Here is a 22,183-nt window from a genome sequence, read left to right on the forward strand (position 1 = left end):
AAAATTAATAATAAAAAAATAAAAACATCACAGCGGTAGAATCTAGCGGTGGAAAGCACCGGTAAGACTAGTATTTTCCAATGTGAAATGAATAGATCATAGACTTGATGTGATATTTAAATTGTAAAACATTTTTTCTTTTATAGTAACATATCAAGTCATTATAACTTGAAAACGTCCTATAATTTCTCTTGTATGCTGTCTAACCTTCGCCAAACCAAACGTACAATTTCGTATGGAATTGGGTTAAACACAATCAATCTGTTTAAAAATTGTAAAAGACAAAGGTTTATTGGTTCGGTACATTAGTCAGGCAATGCTTGAATTACATTACCAGTTACAAACGTGATTTTTGGTTTAGATCGGACAAGAAATTCATGGTTATTGCAATGATGTCAAAGTTCGATTGCGTGCACAGAAGTATGTAATGATACGCGCAACAACGACCTAAAAAAAAGGCGAACGCGTGCGGTGGAAGCTGATATTCACAAGGATAAAAAGCAGAAACTTTTACAAGTCTACCTCAGCAGCTCTAGAATATTCACAACTTTTGTCCTTTTCTATTTCCGTTGTAACCAGCTTAAATCTTTTTTATTCCCATCTCTGATATTGTATACTGCACTGCCTGACTATATAAAGGCAAGAGTCCTTCTGTAATGGATGGGTTGAATATAATGAATATTTACAAGGCATTTTACTCTTCATTTCTAGCAACATTAACTTCTCATTGCTAGCTAATTTATCATAGATCGAGTTCTTGAATCGGACATGTAGGATGTGAATAAAACGCATGGCTTAATTAGCTATATAGTACCCCTCGACGCGTTCTCTCTATAAACATGAATATTTTGGTTTAAAATGGGGATTCGAATTCCAATGCATGCAATCTAGCTACCACTACTCCACCTTCAAGCATTACATTAATTGCCATTTTTTTTTTCCTTTTTGGGAACCTGATAAGTTAGCCGGCCTGCTTATTGAACAATGAACAATGACATATATATATCGATTTAATCATAATATTATCTTTTAATAATGACTGATGAGAGGGCAGCAAACCTCAGCTTTGCAAGCTCAACCCGATCAAAATATTGGGATTTTAAGCTGCAAAAGCTAGCTCAAGTTGCGCTTAATAACTTAATCAAATCGCTATTGTTCATTGATGCTTATTAATTTATCTACTTACAGATAAAGATACTAATATCATAAGTACCATGCATGTGATGAAAATTCTAAATCCAAAACCAAATTATAAAAGAAAAGATAAGTGTTGGCGGGGGAAGGTAACTAGACAGGATCGCGGTCGCAACTCTCTCTTATGGCTACCTACCATCACCACCACCGAAAACTGAAAATTGCCTGGTTAAACCGGCGTCAACATTAGCATCCCCATCAGTACCGACCGAAGTCTGCGTGCTGGCCTTTTGAAAATACGACGACGTAGTGGGAAAAGATTGCTCGTAGTTTTCAAACTGATCACGACCCCAAACAGTATAAGCACCCTTTTTGCCATATGGCACCACCACTATCTCCACCTCCAGCAGCTCCGACTCCCTCTCGAGGTACCTCACCAACTGCCGCGTCGTGGGGCGTGCCTCGGGAGCATCATTGGAACATATTAACCCCAGCTTGAGCACCAAAACTGCCTCAACCCTATCAAAATTCCCCTCCAACCTTGGATCTACAACATCAAGTATTGCTCCTTCATTCCACTTCTGCCGCACCCAATCCACCAGCAATATGGCCTCTTGATCAGGGGATGTTTTGGAATCTATGGGTCTTCTACCACATGCCATTTCTAGCAACAAAGCACCAAAGGCAAACAGATCTGAGCTGGTTGTCGGCTTGCCCGTGCGCACGAGTTCAGGTGCCAAATAACCCAGCGTGCCCACCACCCTGGTAGTGCATGGGTTGGAGCCGTGCTCGTATAACTTAGCGAGCCCGAAATCACTCAGCCTTCCGTTAAAATCAGAATCCAATAGAACATTTCCTGCCTTGATGTCTCTGTGAACCACGGCCTGTTCCCACTCCTCATGTAAATATAGAAGCCCTGAAGCCACTCCTTTGATGATCTTGAACCTTCGCTCCCAGCTCAGGATTACTGTGTTAGGCTCGTCAAAGAGGTGCTTATCCAAGCTTCCATTGGGCATAAAATCATAAACAAGTAGCAGATCGCCTTCCCGACGACACCAACCCAATAATTGAACCAAGTTTCTATGACGAAGACGACCAATACTAGCAACCTCCGACACGAATTCTCGCAAGCCCTGTGATGAATCATGCGAAATACGTTTGACAGCCACTTGGGTGTCTGTGTTTGTCAGAGTTCCTTTATAAACTCGACCGAACCCGCCAGATCCTATCAGCTCGCTGAAACCTCTCGTTGCTTTCTTCAGCTCATTGTAAGAAAATCTATGCGGACCAATATCATGCTCCCAGGCTTCAACTACGTCAGCCTTCCCGCTTCTCCTCACAATGTAAAAAGCCAAAGCGGTCCCCAAAATCACAGTCAAAGCACCTGAAACTGAGACGCCAACAATTAGGCCTGTGCGATTCTTTTTAGTCCCAGGAATCGTGGGAAGATTAGGGAGTTTATCAAGGTACAGATTTTTAGACTCTCCATTCATTTCGAAGCTCCAACCCAGGATATAATGCGAGCTCGCGGATGAGCCAGTTGAAGCAGAAAAACCGACATACATGGATTCTTGAAGAACTTCTGAGAGGTTCACTTGACCGGACAAAAGTACAGACCGAGGTTGAGCAGAATCCGGCGAAACCTTTACAACTAGTTCACTTGTTTGCGAATTATATATGACCCAAGCCTGAATTACCTGACCACTCTTCAAGTTAAGCTCTTCCTTGTTCGTAGGACTGCCCTTAAATCGAATGATATGAACAGATTTGTTCGATGAAACGCTATTGATGTCGATGCCAACATGGTTGTCATCGATGTCACCGAACTCCGAGTCCTTGACAGTGTCCATCTCGACCGCAAATACGTGGTTCGAGAAGTTCCCATTATTGCTGGCGTTGAATAGGCCAAGATAAGGACCTGGAGCACCCCCAAGAAGCTCTTTTGTAGGAGAGATCGTGAAAGCGAGGCCATCGCCGCCTCGTTGCCCATGCTGGGTGATTATAGCAAAAGCGAACGAGGTGGAGAAGGACATGACTTCCCCGCTGGCGTTCTTGAATTGGATTGGGTGTGAATAAAACCCGTGGCCAACTACTTGGAGCGAGCCGTTTGTCAGCCTAAGTAGGCCATTTGTCTGAATCTCTGCAACGCCGTTTACGCTCATGTTGTTTCTTTCAGCACCGAACCCATCGGTGAGCTTGGTCAACAAGGGTCCACCATCGCCTAGGTCAGACTTTACTGAGCATAGGAGTAGAACAAAAACACAGAAAGAAATGAGTTTTTCTGCCATGTGAGTGAAAAGAGAATTGGGCTTTGTGAGGTAGATGATAAAGAAGCTCAGGGTTTTATATGATTACCTACACGGTGGGTGTGGAAATTTCGTCTAGTCTTTAGTCAAGTTTTTCTCCATTTTTAGTCTTTCGTCTGTCTGGCGAATATCTGGAGAGATTATTATTATTTTTTTTAAAAGAGAAGTTTATGCTCTGTGATGTTGGTATGATCAAACACCAACGCACCAGTCATTGAGTCACTCTCATGTAGTACCAACAAAAAAAAGAAGTGACAAGAGCTAACCTCATTATCACATATAATTCGATTTTTTAAATAAAAAAATTGGTTAGAAACCCCACTTCCTTTTTTTAAAAAAATAAATAAAAGATTTGGATCATCCACAAAATTAACTAGCTAGCAAGACTGCTTTTCAGAGATCAGGATTTTCAATGCTCAAATATCATAATTTAAAAAGATGTAAAAAAATTATAAAGCCTTTTGCTGAAAGGTTCCAACCTACCGCTGCTTTGTTTTAGCAATGTTAAAAAATAAAGGAAAACAAAATCCCTATGTCATCATGATTGTAATTTGTACGGCCTCGCACCCAATGTGTTGTTCACTTATATGCAGGTGTAGTTTCATTACGAGATGAGGTTTGGTCATAGGAACGTCTCCCCAAAGTCCAGTGAGTTTTCTTTTTCTATTTTCCCAGACAAGCATCATATCTATGATAACATGAGGATCACATATTACCTATCATATTACAAAGGGGATCTTTATCACTAGAGAAATCTAGTAAGCATGATGGGATAGAAATAAGTGGGATGTTTTTAAAAATGTTGTCGGAGGCTGTCTTTTCTGCAATACGCGCATCAATTATAGTCTTGATGCATCAATATAAATGAGTATAATAACCTGAAAATTTACCAAAAATTTGGCTAACCTATTATTTAAAAATACCAATAATAAAGTTAGCATTTTCGAAACCTCGAAGGTACTTTGGATATATTAATTAAAATTTGCTATATGATTAAAAAAAATCCCAATTTTTTCTTATAATATTTTATATAAATGGAAAGCGCGAGTTTTTTTTTTTTTAATTAATCAACCACAATAATTCAATTCCTCGGGATCAGTCCCATCCGGCGACTCGTCATACTGGTTGTACGGAAAGAAAACTGGGCGTGAAGGTCCCTGATTTCCTAAAGAAAGTATAATGTTCCAGAAAGGTAGTTTAATTAAGGTTGTTGTTGTTAGTTAGTTAGTGATTAATTGTCAAGAAGAAGCTGTATTTAGCTCCCTGCATACATGCATGCACTTGGTCAACGCTACCTAATATTCACTGGTACGTACCGCGTAATTAAGCATGGTCATGTTCACGAGCCTATCAATTAATAAGGGGAAACTCTACTATGCCGCCTATTGTTAACGCTCAAGTTCATCGCTTATTAAAAAAAAAAAAAAATTCTTAATTAAAGAAATAATTTTTAATATATTGATATAATTTTTTTATATTTTAAAAATATTTAAATATATTAAAACAATAAAACAAAAAGATTAAAAAATAAAAATATTAAAACATTATAGTAGTAAACAAGAGCAACAGAGTAGCACCCCTCGTTAAAGTAAATGATACTTTGAATTCTCAATGTAAAGTCGTGTTTTTTACGTTTTTATTTTTATCATGAAACGAATGGGAAGGGTTCGAGATTGACGTGTACAGCTCATCTAGTTAGAAATTGGAAAATGATAGGGCCACCGCTAGTGGCTTCTGCTGGGTCACTGTTAGTTCTATTTTATTTTATTTTTAATTTTTTTTCTTAATAATTAAGAATTTTTTTTAATATTATTATAATTTATTATATATTTTTAAAATATTTAAAAATATTAAAAAATAATTTTAAAAAAAATTAAAAATAAAAAAATTTATTTTTACCTAATGGTGACCACCAACAGTGCCTATAATACCGTCCTTAAAAATTAGCTAGATGGCCGGCCAGGGACAAACAATGGCAGTTGGGTTCCCAATGAGATCTTGGACTTTCAAATCTTATGTTTTTTTCTTTATTTTAAGTTTTTTTTCTTCATATCCCCCGTGTTCTATTGACCAATCGATTTTTTTTATTTAATATTTAAGGAAGTAAATATTAATGAATTAATATATTTAAAAAAAATATATTTAAAGATATATAAAAAATGATTATAGAAAAAGAAAAAAATAGTACATTTACACTTATCGGTCAAATTCTCAAGTTGAATTCTTCATCCTTGTAACACGGTCGTAGATTGATTACGTTGCAGAAAAAAATCATTTAGAAATAGAAAAAAATTATTTATAAGTCTTTTTATTGATGCATTTAACATGTGGGAATCTTATATATATATGATTTATAAAAATTATTATATATATAAAAAATTAGTATTTTTATATTTTAAAACACAAGTCCCAAAAATAATACAAATATCTCGAGTCTTTGACCCGTCTAAAATGTTCTCGGCCAAAGTTCCCCATATATAGCTCATAAAGGTTAACAAATACCCAAATACCAACTACAAATTCTACGAGAAAGGCATGGTTTTCTAAAGATTTTAGAAATTTATGACATATTAATAAATAAATATGCGTTCAGACCTTGAATCAATTGATATATTGATGATGGTCAGGAGCTTTTGACTCCATCCCTGATCGGTAGTTACACAAATTTATTTACTGTATGTGATGGAAGAGATGGAATAAATACTTACTTTTCGCCAAAAAAAAAAAAAAATACTAAATAATTAGTGGAGATGCCTTTTATTTGATTTTTTTTAATGTTATTATTGCCATAATATAGGTGGTTATTGAATTTGTCCAGTAGTTTTGGACCTCTCTAAATCTAAAAGTTAGTTAAAAAAATAAGATTTTTCCCTAACATTTATAAACTAACCACTTGTCTCTTCTATTATCATATATTTGTCATTATGGTCCAAATGAAAGAAAAGGAAACTTAGGAATTCCTAGCTATCCTTTGAAGTTTGTACGAATATCGATCCCTGCATGAGCTGGGGGCGGTCCTATCTATGTTTCATGGTACAGAAGTTTGGGTTAATATAATAGGAAAGATCAAATGTCTGAATTAGGTGGCTCAACAAAGACCATTAAAAAAAGTCGGCCTGTTTCGACAATGATAATATTAATATATCCTTCCACTCAAAAAAATTAAAAACTCAATTCCATACGGAAATAATGTATAAGTTGGTAATGCATGGGAATAAAGCTGTACCTAACACGACTTAATTTCTTAAGCTTTTATGAACCGTTCCCAAGATTCTAGACTTTCTGTTCTAGTTCTAACGCGTTTCGTACGTTTACCGAAACAAAACGATGAAGAACCTTTAAGTTCATGGCAGTGAATAGGGTTACTATCCTATTACTATTAATTTACTGTTTAAATTCATTTCAAGTTTTTATTATTTTTTTAAGTATTTTTTGACATCTTTAATCACTAAGAAGAAATTAAAAAAATATATAATTTACTAATACTTATTTCCTTAATTATGATGGGAAATGCTTGAGATATTTTTCTGATTCAATTTTTTAAAAATAATAATTAAAAAATTATTTTTTGATGATATTATGAAATTTTTTTGAAAAATATATATTTAAAAATATATAAAAAAAAAATGTATGCAAAAAGTTGAAATGGCCTTGTCTGGAGGATTCCTCGATGGAAAAACTGGGGATCCTAGGGAGCTGTAGTTCTACCCCGTTATTTATTGATTTTCTGCTTTTGGGGGTTCTCGGGCTCTCCCTACGAATCCGGTGCTCAGATGCTTTGGTCCTGATTGGGCTTTGTGTTTTTTGGATCTCCTGAATGGGCTTTAGTTGGATTGGGCTTCTATATTAATTGTCCGTGCGAGCGTGTGAGTATGGACACACGTGTCGCTGCGGGGTTTTATTTGTCCGGGAGTCCATTACAGAAACATATATAATATGAAAAACGAAAAAAAAAAAAAAAAAAAAAATAGAGAGAGAGAAAGAACAGAACAAAACAAAAAATGCTACTAATTACCATTAAGTTTTACTCACTTCATGTATATGGGTATGTGTAAAAGTGGAGCTAATTAAATTAAATTAATTTTTTTAGAAGAAATTAAATTAAATCAAATTAACCTCCATGTACTGGTTAATTAATTAAAAAGGAAAACGAGCAGCAGGCAGAGCAAGAGACAAAATGCACTAAAAATAAAAACCCGATGTTAGGAAGAGATCAGTACTACACATGATAAGAACACAAAATTAGAGAATCCAATCCAAAACATTAAAACATGGTACGTAACAACAATATTGTCTGTCTAAAATCCTTTAATTAACCTAGACAAGGCTTTGAAAATGTACATGCACCTCCCATCATCACTCATAGAAGTTGGATCAAAGTTCTCCGCATTTAGATCACTACATCCTTCAAGGACAGGAATCTTCACTTGCTGAGTGGGCTGCTTTGCCTGTGAAAGAAAATTATAAAAGCTTAGGATAGTTTTCTCTTCGCCTTCACTCTTTTTATTTTTATTTTTTAAGGAATGAGTAGTACTGAGCAAGGGGAAAGGGAACGGATCTGAAAGCGGAAGATCCGAGCTAGCTAGTGATCTCCGCTTCCTGATGATCAGGGAACCATATATCTTAAGGGAAAATTTGCCGTAAAATTTTCGAAAAGAAGGATCCAAACCTCCCATCATGGCCTCTAGGGACAAGGAGCAAGCCCTAGAAAGTTCCACTCTTAATAGCATCCTGGTTGGCATCTCCAAGAGCAGCCTCGCTCAAGTACTTGTCGGCCAGCTGGACTCTCTTCACATTCTCTTGCTCTTGGACCAGCATGTTTCCGTACTCCAGGAGCTTCTCGAGGGTCATCTGGGGCTGCTCGAAACTTGGAGGTCCTTCCTTTGAGTTCACAAGTTTCTTCCCAACACCGTCCACACCAACGCCAGAAATCCACTTCCTCACTTCGTCATCATAAACTCTGGCCCTTAGGGCACCAAAGAAATCTACAAAAGCATCAATAGCATAAATTATATCGTGCTATATATTTTTTGAAGAAATTAGGTTGTTCATCTATACGTACATAGTTAGAACCAAATATTCTTTCTAATTGTAACTGACCGATTGATTGGCCTGGGAAGGTGTCAACAAGCTTGACAATGTCATCATCGGCAACCTTGTCACTCCGGAAGATTCCTTTGCAAACACCAATGCGGTCTTCCCGGGTAGGTGCCCAGTAGAACTTCTCCATACGACCATCACGGATGAGAGGAGCATAAAGTGTTGAGAAGTCGTTTCCAGTGACTATGATGGGGACACGGGGATTCTCCTCCTTGTTGTACATACCGGGAAGCTGGACATTTGTTGGGTTATCAGCTATGTTCATGAGAGTTGCATTAACCATTTGGTTGTTGACTGTGTATTGGGTGGTTCCACCAAGTCGACCAGCTCCTGCATCCAGATCGTTGATGAAGAGGCAGCACATTTTTCCCTTCCTGATTATATCCGCTGCCTCACGGTACCTTTGCCTGATCAATTTTGCAGGCTCTCCTGCGTTCCCACTTTCCAGTTCTCCAGCACTCATCATGATGGGGCTGAAATTTCATTGTTGGGAAATTAAGATTAAAGTGTAAGAAGCAAAATCATTTCTAAGGGAGAGTTTGATTTAAAGTGAACAAGAGATCACACTAATATATTAAAACGATGGGTATTGGATTTGCTTGAATGACATCAGTTCATCTTGAAAAATGAACTGACCTGATTCCCATCTTGGCAAAGACAAGCTCACACTGGAAAGATTTCCCTTGACCTTTACCTCCCCAAATACCCAGGATTAGAGGAATCTGCAAACAAAGTACTTGAAAGGTTTATTTTTCCACTTTTGGGATAATTTACAGAATAAAAACTAATGTAATTTGCATATATTCCAAAAGTTTTGAATACGTACGTACCTTGATGTTGGGTAGGGTCATGAAGTTCTTGCTGATGTGAACAACAAGCTTGTCCATGAAGGCAGGTGCAATGTAAAAACCATCCATGTTGTTGTCCAAGTTGTACCTGAAGCACGATCACGATAGATCAAAACCAACTTCGTTTAAGATAAAATGGAATTATAACCAATTTTAATATCTGAGGAAGAGCATGGAGAATAAGTCCTCTTACTGGCGAAGTCCGGTACTGATGTAGTCGTAAGAACTCATGACGGCATAGTGAGTTCCAGATCCCGAGGGAGCCTGGAAGAGCGAGTCAACCATACCCTTTCCTCTGGTGATGTCTTGCTGGTCATCGGATTCGTCGAAAGCAAGGCCTTTCCATTTGTCCTTGGCGGTCTGTTTGTCCTCGTCAACCTCTGCCACAACCTTGAAGCTCCCAGTGGAAACCTTGGAGTTGTAGAATCTAGAGGTCACCTTCTTCAAGCTGCTGCCTAAGAAGGCTGAGCTTGGAACTGAAGCTCCGGCACCAGTGCTATTCAAGCTCACCTGCATCAGCATAATCCACGTGGTACATTATTGAGAAGTACAAAACCCAACTCTTTTGTAACAATTTAAATACATACTGATATAATAAAAACCAAATAAATCTGCTTAAAGGCTTCCAATTTTTCTTTGTTGCCATCGAAACACAAAGATTCTTGTCTCATTCTACATGTGTAGATTGATACGCATAAACAATTTCGCTACATAGTCTATATTCATGAAGATACATGCACGTCGGTTCAGAAACACAAATACACAAGTACGCAGTGCACGCATTGAAGAAATATATATGGAGTGAAGCCTTCAGAATCTCGAATGACGGGAAAAGGACTCCATACCGGAACTCGGTTGACAGTTCCAATGGTGGAGACGGCTGCAGCCATCAATATCCGCGATCAGATAGCTGTGAACGGCAGAACGGGGGAGGACTTGTAGGTATTTGAGAGAGGCACTGCAAGCCAATGCAGAGAGGCGCGGGAGATGATGAATTATGAGGATTGGTACCGTAAGGACTTATAGCAGCTCCTGTTTGAGCGTACACAAATCATATCCTGAGGATTGGATTTTGAATTCTTAACGGCCACACAATCAAGATTGCCCTCTATTACACGTGGCAAGCGTTAGGGTGCCTGGAACTTGAGTCCTTACAAGTCCTTGAGGCTATAATTTAAGCTCACTTCTGCTCCACTTATAATTGGGTTAATTTATTACCACAAGCATATAAAAACAAGGTTCTGTTTTTGAAAGCAAAAGAAAAAAACAGAGAGGCGAATAAAACATGCTTGTAATATTCTTTGAGTTCTGGTTTCTTCTCGAATAGTCTGTAATGGGTCCCATTTAAGAGAGCAGTCTTAAATTAATGGAAGGTACATAATTTTGGAAAAGAAAAAAAATATCGAAGTTAATTCTGCATTATCCATTCAATACGAGTATTTGAACTTTCCATGATCTGACAGTCACCTTTTACAGAAAATAAATGATATTGGTATGCATGATCAAGAAGTAATTGCCCATAATAAATAATCTGAGAAATGGTTTGCTAAGGAAAATTGTTATGAATTTGAAAATATGGTCAATACTTTTTTTTTAAAATAATGCTATATACTGTCATACATATTTTTTTTATAAAAAAATAAAATAAAATAAAATCTATCATTAAAAATATAATTTTTTTATATAAATTCTATATTTACTTATTTTTTTAAAATATATATATATAAAATTTACATATTTTAAAAAGAAATATTTTAGTCACAAAGAAGTTATATAAAAGTAATTTTACAAACTGACGTAATTTAATATAATTTATTAGATTATAATGTTATTTTTAATATAAGATAGATTTAACAAATTAAATAAAATTATATTAATTTATAAGATTATTTTTATATAATTTATTTATAACTGTAACAATACTTTATTATAAAATTATAAATAATTTTTTTTTTCCTTATTTTCAGAGCTGCTCCAGGTATTAATCGGCTTACTTGGCATCCTTGCTGAGGTCTGGAATCTCCAGGTGGGACCAGCCCACGCTAAGCATTATTCTGTTCACAAATCCTCTTCAACGGTATTTACACCGCAAAAATATATATAAATATATATATTTTTTTCCTACCGACCAACCCTCAGATCTGTCCGCACACGTACGTCTTGAAAAAACTACAATTCTTGCTTCTGACTACGCCAACCTCGTTATAATTCCATATAAATGGGGCACAAGAGGGAAAGAAATGTACGAGTAGGCAAGACAATTACTCAAACAAGATGCACGGAAGTAAAAATCTTATGCATCTAACATGTAAATGTACTAACGAGTAATGAAGTACCTAGAAGATGAAACTTAACTTAAGGTACACGACCAGTACGTAGCAACTTCTCAAACTGCAACATTACACAGAATGTTGGTTCAGTTACCTCCGAGTCAGATTGAGATCATCTTAATTCATAACCCAAATTTTCTGGTCTAATTGAACGATAGACATACAATATTGTAAATTTGTATGTTCATTTGGGGTCCATAATGTTCTGTTCCAAAAACACAATTGCATGTTCATTTGTAAAATCGCATATTTTATGTTTCAAGTTGTTGATGAAAGCAAATTCTGGGAGGACATGATGGCGAAGGGATTTGTAGTCTTAAACTAAGAGTATTACCAATGCTAAGTCTAAAATTTAACTAAATGTAGAAAAAGTCATATATATTGGACTCGCTATATGCCTCATGTTTGACATTTATGCTACAATAAGTCTTAAGGCCTTTCCAAGTCTGGCGAGGAACTGTTCTGATACCAAAGAGATATTTTATTATTTTCTTTCTTACCACCTGCTTAATCTTTTGATCATTTATTCTCTTTCTTTCCAACACTCCCAATTTCCTCTTTCTCTTCTTTCTTTCTCCAAAAACCATTTTTTTTCTTCGACTCACTTCTTTCCGTCTTCTTTCTTCTTCAACACGCAAGGCCTCTCCATCTTCTTTTCTTCTTCAATCCGCAACCCCATTGTCTCTGTCTTGCTCTCCAGCGATCATCTTCCTTATCTCAAATGTAATTCTCTCTTCCTCTCTCTTCTCTCACATATCTCTAATTCTCATTTTTTCTTCATCAATTTTGAATAGGGTATTTGTTTTGCAATTATTTACTAGAACACTAATCTCTTTCTCGATTATTACAGCAAATCGATTATCTATTTTCTGTTGGGTGTACACATAAACTCTATTGGATTCCATTCCCCCTCTCAACCATTATAGTAAGCGTTTTTCAGTAAAAGGTATATACAATCATCCTGTTCACTCTCGTTTTTGAATGAATACCGATTTTCTGATTGTTTTGGACATTTTTTTTTTATGTTTGACGCTTCGCTTTTTAAGTTTTGATTGGTGAAAGAATTCAGCTTGTTATAGTCGATTGATTTATTTTTATACATCAAGCTTTCCTCTCTGTTTTGGTTTTTTTTTTTTTTCAATACTTTAATTTTTTCAGTTTTTGTTTTGACTTTGGCTATATTCATACCTGCATAAATTTTTGTTACTGGAGCATATGACTGCCAGATGATATTCATACCTACATAAATTTTTCTTACTGGAGTATATGACTGCCGAATGATATTCATACATGCATAAACTTTTGTTTCTGGAGTTTGTTGCTTACTATTGAAATCTAATGTTTCTGGTACTCCATTAAGTAAAAGTTAAGGTTGCAGCAAAAGTTGTGAAACAACTATATGATGTGAAGCCATTATTTTAATTTGTTTGGCAATGAGGGTTATTATTGCATTAGAGAATGGTTTTTGTTTTTTTGTTTTTAACATTAGTTGTATTCCTCATAGTTATTCAATACATAGTAGCAATACATTTTTGAAACTACTCGAGTTCCACACATACATCATCAATCTCGAGTGCTTTCTTAGCTAAGCTATGGGTCTGTTTTACTTCTGAGATGATCATCCCTGTCTGACCCCAATTCTCATGGTCTCCATTAATCTCTTTAGCTAATTAAGGGTATCTCCTTCTAGAATTATCCTAGCTAGGCCTATCTCAACACCTAAATAATGTTGATTGTAGAATTGCATATGCTCTGCAAGATAAGGATCAGGGTAAAGGGGTTTGTTCATCTTCATGGTTTCCATGACTTGTCCTTCCCAGTTTCTGATGATAGTGCCAATGCTCACCTTGCAATTCTTCTTGTCAAATGTTTGCATCCCAATTAATTTTATATTGGTCAATATGGGGTGCTTTCCACTAATCCATTGAACTAGACATGTCATATGAGGAGTTTGATTATGTTTGTGTTGTACAGTAGGCTGAGATCCTGAAATTTCTGAGGAATCTATTTCCATAGGTTCGTGGGGTTGGTAAATACTTTATGAAAAAAAATATATTTCAATTAATGATAGATGGTTATCAAAGCTTTTCTACATTAGAGAAACTTATTGGATGGTTAAAGCAATTAATGATAGATGATCGTAAAGTGTCAGTTGGCCTCATGCCTCTTGCTAATGGTAGATGGTTAAGCAATTCATATTGCTTTTCTACATTGTTTTCTATATTGGGTGTTATCTCTTTCTATAATTTGAAATGTCAAGCCTCTAGATCCCTCTAGTTCAACATAACAAGTCTTTTAAAAATTTGTGAACTGTAATCTTGTTAGATTATACAATTATATAATCTGAATCTTCAAAAATCTTGAAAAAGTATTTTTAGAACTGTTGTTTCTAAAATACACTTTTTAGGTAAATCATTGAGGGTTTTCCATGGATAAGTTGAACAAGTCCACTTCTATGAAGGAAATGAGTATGCAATATGCTTTGGTACATCTATAATAACTTAGGTATAAGATAAGATAATTATCTTCTACTCTATCTTCACCATTTGTTGAGAGCTACGTTCATTAATGCTTTGCTGTCTCTCTCTGTTTTTTTTATACTGCAATGTTGAGTAACTCTATGCTTTCTATATTGGGTGTTGAGGTGTTTTCCCTTTATATATATATATATATACTGCAATGTTGAGTAACTCTATGCTTTCTATATTGAGTGTTGAGGTGTTGTCCTTTTTTTTTTTTATTTTTTATACTGCAATGTTGAGTAACTCTATGCTTTCTATATTGGTGTTTAGGTGCTATCCCTTCTCTCTCTCTCTCTCTCTCTCTCTCTCTCTCTCTCTCTCTCTCTCTCTCTCTCTCTCTCTCTCTCTCTCTCTCTCTCTCTCTCTCTCTCTCTCTCTCTCTCTCTCTCTCTCTCTACTGTGGGTGTTGAGGTGTTGTCCCTTTTTCTTTTTTCTTTTTTTATATTGCAATGTTGAGTAACTCTATGCAACAATTTATATTGGGTGTTCAGGTGTTGTCCCACTTTATGAAACTGCAACATGCTGTTGAGATATTACATTTTGATGCTGAGATATTGGATATATGTCCAATATGCTTTATTGGACTTGAATATTGGGTACATTTTCTGACTCCTTGAAAATTTAATATTTTTCAAGGATGGATACATATTTTGATGATAACCACTTCTTCACCACTTTGTTACAAAGTGGAGGAGGAGGTTGTAATAGCACCCCAAAGCAAACATTTTAATGTTGTGGTTCAAGCAACTAACCCCCAATGATGGTGAAAAGAGGCATCCTCCAAAAAAAGTCCACAGATGTGCATCTTTCACCGTAGAGGAGGAGAACATCATCGTCTCAATTTAACTCAACATTAGCATCGATGTGATAAAGGGTACTGATCAAAAGTCCATTCAAATGTGGGAAAGAATTACCACATTTTATCATGACTATAAAAAATCGAATATTGTCAACCATTCTGAGGGATCATTGATGAATCGATAGTCCACAATTCAAAAATAAACAAATAAGTTTTGTGCATATGTAGTACAAGTAGAGTCATTGCACCTGAGTGGCGCAACGGAGCGAGACAAAGTATGTACCATTTTCCTTTTTTCATACAATTTGTGATGGGCTTACTTATGAACTCACAAATATTCCTTCACATTGGTAGATTAAAAAGGTGAATATATTGTATAAAGAGATGCTATGGTGTAATTTCACAATGGAGTACTGTTAGTATCTTTTAACACACCAACCAAAATGGCAGCAACACATATCCACCTTTGGTAAGAAGAAAATGCCACAAGAGAAACTGTTTGGTGAAGTTGCTATTGACATAGCCGAGGAGGACATGGAGGTTCTTACTCAGAGACCTCTAGGAAAAAAAGTTGAGAAAAAAAGGGAGAGGAAGTGGAAGTCGATGGAAGGTAATGATTGTGAGATCAAGATTGGCTTAGCTAAGATGATCGGAGAAAGAGCGACGAGCATGGAAGAGCAGAGACAAGGTGTGTTGAAGGCAAATCGCGAAAGAGTAGCAACATTTGAACTAAAGAAGAAGAAGTTCGAGGCAAAGATGATACTGCTAGATCTAAGTAACTTGAATGCCATGCAGCAAGAATATTTCGATGCTATTCAACTGAAATTTTTTTCAGGAATAGAGGTCCCATTCCGGAAGTACATCTACATCTCGTTCAACACCTTTTGGATGTGTTTAACTTCTAATGTATGTTTTGAAATTTTTTAGGATTTCAGTGGCTGCCCAACCAGATATGGGATGGATAAACATGTGAGTGGGTAGCAACTAAATTAATGGACTGTGGTATAATTCTCATCATTTTATTTTGTATTAGAAACTGAACTGTAAGAGTAATTTATGAACTATTTTGGTATATTGTGGATTGTTTTGGCTATTTATGAATTGGAGGTCATCTTTTGTAATTGAAGCTGAATTGTGTTGATAATTTGTGAATTGTTTTGGATACTTTTGAACTGTATATTTTATTTTCTGCTGCTGGTGGTCTTGAAGTGGTACAACTTGTGTTTGTTTATCCTTGTGTTTGTGATAATGCACCAACGGTTTATTTACAATTAATAAGAACAGTGAAGTAAATGACATATGATATTGCCTGAGTCATGACTTTATTAATTATTTTTTGTTATTTTTATTGTTTTTACAATCCTTACTTGGCTAAAGTGTTAAAAAATAATAAAAAAATATATATATATCAAATATTATTAAAATAAATAATATTATATTATTATTTAAAATTTAAGATAACTAGTTTAATATTGACTAATTTAACTAAAAGTCGATGTTATAAATAAAAGACCATATTAAAATTCGATTTTAAACTTGACAATATCAGCTCTAAAAGGTATTTAGGTCCATGGAAATGGACAAACGAACAGAACCAGATGGAAAAGAGTGAAATTGATCCACGAGGTAATAAAAGTAACGTATTTTCTTAAGAAAAGAGGTAAGGTGCGTTTTAGCAAGAACAACCGTCGAGATTCCTAGCCTTTGATCACTCCACTTTCCACGATCTGTCCTATGGCTCAGTTATTTTGATATGACAGCCCCTGCCCTTTATGTTCAATAATTGCAATAATTGCACTTACCAATTTTGAAAATAGTACAGTTCTGTGAGTGAACAAAGCCTGGTATTCTTTTTCTTTGCCCAAAAATGGGAAAACCTGACTTTTTTTTTTTTTTTTACTTCTATGATTGCTTTTTTTGTGGGTAGAGGGGGATGTCCTGACATCTCATTATTCATATGCCTACTTTCAGAACCCAACAAAATAATGACCATAAGAATTCTTTTCGACCCCAAAAGAAAAGGCAATAATTTCTCAAAAAAAAAGAAAAGGCAATAAGATGATCATTTATTTATGTAAGAACCAGAGGGTTTCAAACTTGCAATAGCTTGGGCGCCTCTACTTTTGTCTCCCGCTAGCCATACAAGTGAAAATTAGGAAATGGCAAAGCCAGCAAAGCTAAACCTTCAAATGATGCAGATCATATTTGAGCTTCCCCCGACTAAATGCACAGCTAAACCTTAGTGAGAATGAACTAAACTTTTGCTTTCTGGCTGAACATAATGTAATCCACGAAAAACAAAATCATCATCTTAAATATTACTTGTTTAAGCATATCAAAGCACAAGGAAAAAGATTGGCACATGAGCCTTTAGGCAGGACACCTGGAATGGGTGCAAGGGTTAAAAGTAGGGCAAGAACTAAAAGCAAACTAGAGAGCAAAACTAAAAGCAAGAGATCTACGGACAGATTCAGAAACCATTGAAAGCGATGCAGAAACCATTCACCAAATGACTCCAACATTGGGAATTATTCAGGATCCTAATGACTCCAAAAGTTTTGTTTCCCGTAAAAGAACTTGGTCTTAATGGAATCAAATTCATCAGTTCTTCTCACAATTGCTATTGATCTTCTCATATTAATAACCAACATCTAGAACTACATCACTGAAAACCAATTCAAAGGGGCATCAGAATGCAAATAGAAGTTACTAGAGTATCAGAATAATGATACATATAAGTCTTACAGTTCAGTCAGTCATAAAAACATATGTTATTAAGAAGTTGGGATGCTAGTGCCTGCATACTAGACCAAAAACTTCCCAACATTTTTCACATTCAAACATGCAAGGTTTACTGAAAAGGATCAGTTCATGGCAAATACATAAATGAATTTTAAATACGTTGAACGGATTACAGAAAACATTATTAAAGGTTCAAGAAGCACAGCCCACGACATAGTGCACAACATCATTGGAAGCAAAGGAAAACGAAACGACATACAAACGAAACTTATGGTTTGTGGCTGGATGGTTAAAAATGTAAGAAGAGCACAAGAAGCCCCTACCCCACCTCTCTCCCCTTAAGAAGGTAAAGACGAGAGAGAAGGCATTTACAAATCCCTTTCAACCCAACTACATTTCTTCTCACATCCATTTAAATTCTTGTATTGCATATCACATTTCCTCTAGTTCAATTAATTACTGGATATTGTCCATAAAAGAACTCATACCAATCCTTGCTCTCTCAGCTCTACATGTGCACATGCACACGAGTGTATGTGTAAAATGCATATGTTGGTTCTGTTGGAGATAGGAATTTGCACTCAAACAAATCTATATATATATAGCACCACAAGAATTTCACTAGAAACTAATGATAATCAGTACTTTTTAATAGAAGTATGCATAATTCCAACAACTGCAACCACCTTGGAAATTTCTCATTGACCAACTTCAACCACCTCTTACCAAAAGAGGGTAGATGGGGGATTTGTGGAGTTAACGAGTTTAAGAGATTCTTACAATAGTTAGTAACATATACATGAATGATAGATAATGTAATTAATGATCTTAGCTTCTTAAGCATGGATCAAAATCATTGAAAATGGCGGGAAGCTATAATCATGTTTTGTAATAGAACAGTCCAAAATATTCATACTCATGTTTTGCAATAGAACAGTCCAAAATATTCATACTTTTATTATACCTTTTCCTTGCACATTATTTGATATCTAATTTATATCATACTAGACAAATAAATGAATACAACAGTACTCGAATTACCAAAACTTCACTATAGATAAACGAAAACAAACATGGATAGATGTCATAGAAGTATAATTCTCATATTAGGGCACATATATGTTGCTATGTCACCCAGCACTCTCAATTTTTTTTACCAGCAATTAACCATCATAACAATTCCTAAAAGCCATAGTTTTGCATGCCAGAATACCAAGTATATCAACTGCTAAAAATGTATTGGGTTCTTATTTCCACTTCAGATTTAACAATCTTTATAAATTTGTAAGTGTCTTGTATTGAAAGAAATCAATAGTTTATGGAAGCAGTAAAACTGGATAAAGTCAATAAACTGCCCTAAAGACTACATGAACAGAAAGAACTGCATTAAATTAAATCAAGCATGTTGCATTCAGGTAAAATCCCCTTTACTGTTAAGAATTTATCAACAAATGACCTAGTTAAAAGAAGGAAAGTTTCCGGACAAATGAACTTACATCACCACTAGGTCACTCACTTCTAACACAATCGACTAAAATGCCATATGCATTTGTAAAAATCGTTTAATGTATCTTGACATTTGGTGATACCAAAAGATAGCTATAAGGCCACATCAGACTCAACCGCATAAAACGGGCACAGCGAGTCCACTCAAGGGGAAAGCCCATGAGGAACTCAATCTGTACAGCCAAACAAGATTACAGCTGATAACCTCCCGTTCCTCTAAAACACGCCTACAATCGCTACGTGCCACACATCACTCTTACATCACCAGATGAAACCATGCCTATAAGATGGAGCACTCATATAAATCAAACCACAGATGAAACCATTCGACCGCGGATAAATCGATACACCAGGACAGCTCTCTAAGAGAATTTGTCAATTCGCTTTATGTGGTGCTCAGACATCTTGAGCTCAACAATGAAACCCAAGATATGGCAAGCGTAAAGTGTCCCAAAGAACTTGTACTCACAGAAACCATTCTAGGAGTTACTAACGAACCTCATCTATTTGAGTCGTCAAACGGAACTGCTTACCAGAAGAAATTTCTTCTCGTAACTTGCAACTCCGACTTCATTTCTTGATCACTCAACCTACATCATAAAATTGCATTCTTCCAAAGAAACTTGATTAGAGAGAACTAAGAAATCCAAACTTTTAGTACATAGAAAATACCTAACGAAGAACACAAATTAAGAAGAAGATAGAAACAAGTCTTAACCTTCATTTCTATGCTTACAAGAAGAATATTTCAAAACAAAAAACTCAGCAAAACCATACTAACATTGAACCTCTCTCTCTCTCTCTCTCTCTCTCTCTCTCTCTCAGAAAGGAGGAGGACGAGGATGACCCCAAAAAACATCCTGGGGTATCTGACCATTCGGTAGTGGATTCGGAGGTAGATTGTACATAGGCATTGAAGCCGCTGCTGTTTCACTCAAACCTTGACATGCTGAATTTCCGGAAGTACCCGAATTGACCCCTGATTGTTGCTGCACTTCCATTGCCTCCCCAGCAGCCTGCTCATCCTCTAGTGGCAATCTCTCAAATGTTGCATTCGTAAACGTCGCAGCAATTACAATAACCGGGCCCGACGCCACCAGCGCGCCGACCACAGTCCCACCAACAATCTGCCCCTGCCCGCCAGCTAAATAAACGGTTAGCCCAGAAGCCCCAGGTGGCGATGGGGCTGGCAAGAAGGCACCCGATAGGGACAATATCTCAAATCTTCCATGCAGCGAGATCACCCCGCCGGGTGCAGCAGGTTGCCTGATAGTAACGTTGGTAACAATGCCACTACCACTGAGAACCGAGACCCCTCGATACCGTCGATTCGCGAACGACGTAATGCACTCGGAAATATCGCTGCCACTACTGATTTCCAACACATGACTTCTGAGGGCATTGGGACTTTCTTTAGCAATGACTATTGGAGGCTTCGGCTTGTTCTTCGATCCCGGCGGTCGACCTCGGGGACGGCGGCCACTACTACCTGGATCAACGCTTTCTTCATGAGGTCCCGTGTTGGGGTCCTCAGCCTCGCGTTCATTGTGATCTCGGATATCTTCTTCTTCGATAATTTGCTTCTGTGGGGCAGTGTTGCTGGTGCTGATATTGGTTGGAGTAGTGTTTGCATTGCTGTTATTGTTGTTGTTGGTGATGTTGCCGTCCATGAATTCTTGCTCTCTTCTTCCGAGCCGGTTTAATCCACCATTGTCATCTTCTGGGTTTCTCAGGTCAAGCGACAAGGTCGAGGACAAGGGTTCCCCTCTCATCGCAACATTTCCAGCCCACCAGCGATTCGCCATGTTCGGGTTTTGGCAGAGAAACAGCTCTCCCCTTTCAGAAAATCAAAGCCAGAAGGAAAGACAAATCCAATGACCAAATATACCCTCTTTGTTACCTTTGTTGCATTTCTTTCTCTCTCGTGTCTCGTATATTTGCCTTGTTGAATTTAATAATGATAAACACCCAACTCAGAAAGCTAGCTTGAATACCCACCGAACAGAGACTATGGATAAAGTAGTCTTCTTTCTTCTTTCTTTGTTTGCTGTTTTTGTAGCTTCAGATGTTAATAAGCAGACCAAATCCAACAGATAAAATCCAAAACCTTATCATCCCCTTTTCTTCACGGAAATCCAGCCAGCCATCATGCATGAATCACACTACACGCATGGTTTCCCTTGTATTGCATGAAAACCCTAAACGGTACTACTCCAAATTAATTGCAAAAATCAGATCCAGCAAACAACACATGAATCATAGATAATCCACCTCACCAGAGCTCAATAACATCAAAGATCTAGCAACAATAATTTTCAACTTTAGATATAGGACAAACCTTTCCTCGCACTCCCTACAATAATCACAGATAAAAGGAAGCCATTTTCATGAAACTAGATACGTAAATAGGCAGTGCACATGGTACAAGCCTTTTCTGTTCTGAACATAAAAGAGGAGAAGCTCAGGTACTACCTGTATGCTGTATAGCAGATTAGTAAGGAGCAACGAGATTTTCAGTCTTCTTACGCCGCCGCCGGAAGGGGGGGGTGTCCTCTAGTTTCTTGAAGCCAGATGAAGCTGCGTTCTGATGCACGGTGTACGTTAAAAAACATAGCCCATCCCGGCTCTCGATAAGGATGCGTGGGGTACTGTATCTATTAGTTGCGGTTTTGCCGTGGGCTGAGTTTTCTTGTCTGCCTGGTAAACGGTATTGTTCTTTCAAAGTTTCGGGCACCAAGTTGAGTGAGATACAATATCCTATACCCATTCTCATGGAACCTAATGAGCAACAAACGTCAAACAGAGATTGAAAGATAAATTCAATGAGGGTCAACTAGAAAAATTACTGGGAAGTATAATATTGCCATTTTGAGTATTTAGAGGGTTTAGATTTTGA

At 36.7% G+C, this 22,183-nt stretch overlaps 3 protein-coding genes and 1 long non-coding RNA gene across 7 annotated transcripts; 1 reads left to right on the plus strand and 3 right to left on the minus strand.

The window, feature by feature from the left end:
- Nucleotides 1-1,203: 1,203 nt before the first annotated feature.
- On the minus strand, nucleotides 1,204-3,545 carry LOC122301426 (L-type lectin-domain containing receptor kinase S.4-like). Its single transcript, XM_043112781.1, has one exon. The coding sequence runs from the start codon at nucleotides 3,420-3,422 to the stop codon at nucleotides 1,323-1,325; it is 2,100 nt and encodes a 699-aa protein (XP_042968715.1). The 5' UTR covers nucleotides 3,423-3,545; the 3' UTR covers nucleotides 1,204-1,322.
- Nucleotides 3,546-7,618: 4,073 nt separating this feature from the next.
- LOC122301427 (ribulose bisphosphate carboxylase/oxygenase activase, chloroplastic) lies at nucleotides 7,619-10,396 on the minus strand. The gene is made up of 7 exons (XM_043112783.1): nucleotides 10,234-10,396; nucleotides 9,582-9,898; nucleotides 9,371-9,476; nucleotides 9,177-9,262; nucleotides 8,541-9,013; nucleotides 8,110-8,425; nucleotides 7,619-7,888 (listed from the first exon to the last, which is right to left on the minus strand). Exons 1-6 carry the CDS (start codon nucleotides 10,276-10,278, stop codon nucleotides 8,145-8,147), a joined length of 1,308 nt encoding a protein of 435 aa, XP_042968717.1. The 5' UTR covers nucleotides 10,279-10,396; the 3' UTR covers nucleotides 7,619-7,888; nucleotides 8,110-8,144.
- A 1,751-nt stretch (nucleotides 10,397-12,147) lies between these two features.
- Nucleotides 12,148-16,164, plus strand: LOC122301429. Its single transcript, XR_006240184.1, has 3 exons — nucleotides 12,148-12,441; nucleotides 12,569-12,664; nucleotides 14,732-16,164. It is a non-coding gene; the product is annotated as an uncharacterized LOC122301429 (long non-coding RNA).
- A 3,731-nt stretch (nucleotides 16,165-19,895) lies between these two features.
- Nucleotides 19,896-22,162, minus strand: LOC122301428 (AT-hook motif nuclear-localized protein 15-like). Of its 4 annotated transcripts, XM_043112787.1 has the most exons (3): nucleotides 21,760-22,162; nucleotides 21,626-21,640; nucleotides 19,896-21,485 (listed from the first exon to the last, which is right to left on the minus strand). In XM_043112787.1, the coding sequence occupies exon 3, from the start codon at nucleotides 21,090-21,092 to the stop codon at nucleotides 20,109-20,111; it is 984 nt and encodes a 327-aa protein (XP_042968721.1). In that variant the 5' UTR covers nucleotides 21,093-21,485; nucleotides 21,626-21,640; nucleotides 21,760-22,162; the 3' UTR covers nucleotides 19,896-20,108. The 4 variants fall into 4 exon arrangements, with proteins under 4 accessions (XP_042968721.1, XP_042968720.1, XP_042968719.1 ...); XM_043112786.1 differs by lacking the exon at nucleotides 21,626-21,640; XM_043112785.1 differs by lacking the exon at nucleotides 21,626-21,640 and having other exon boundaries at nucleotides 19,896-21,495.
- Between the last annotated feature and the right edge of the window lie 21 nt (nucleotides 22,163-22,183).

The sequence above is a fragment of the Carya illinoinensis genome, chromosome 2 (assembly GCF_018687715.1).
Source record: "Carya illinoinensis cultivar Pawnee chromosome 2, C.illinoinensisPawnee_v1, whole genome shotgun sequence".
NCBI lineage: Eukaryota > Viridiplantae > Streptophyta > Magnoliopsida > Fagales > Juglandaceae > Carya > Carya illinoinensis.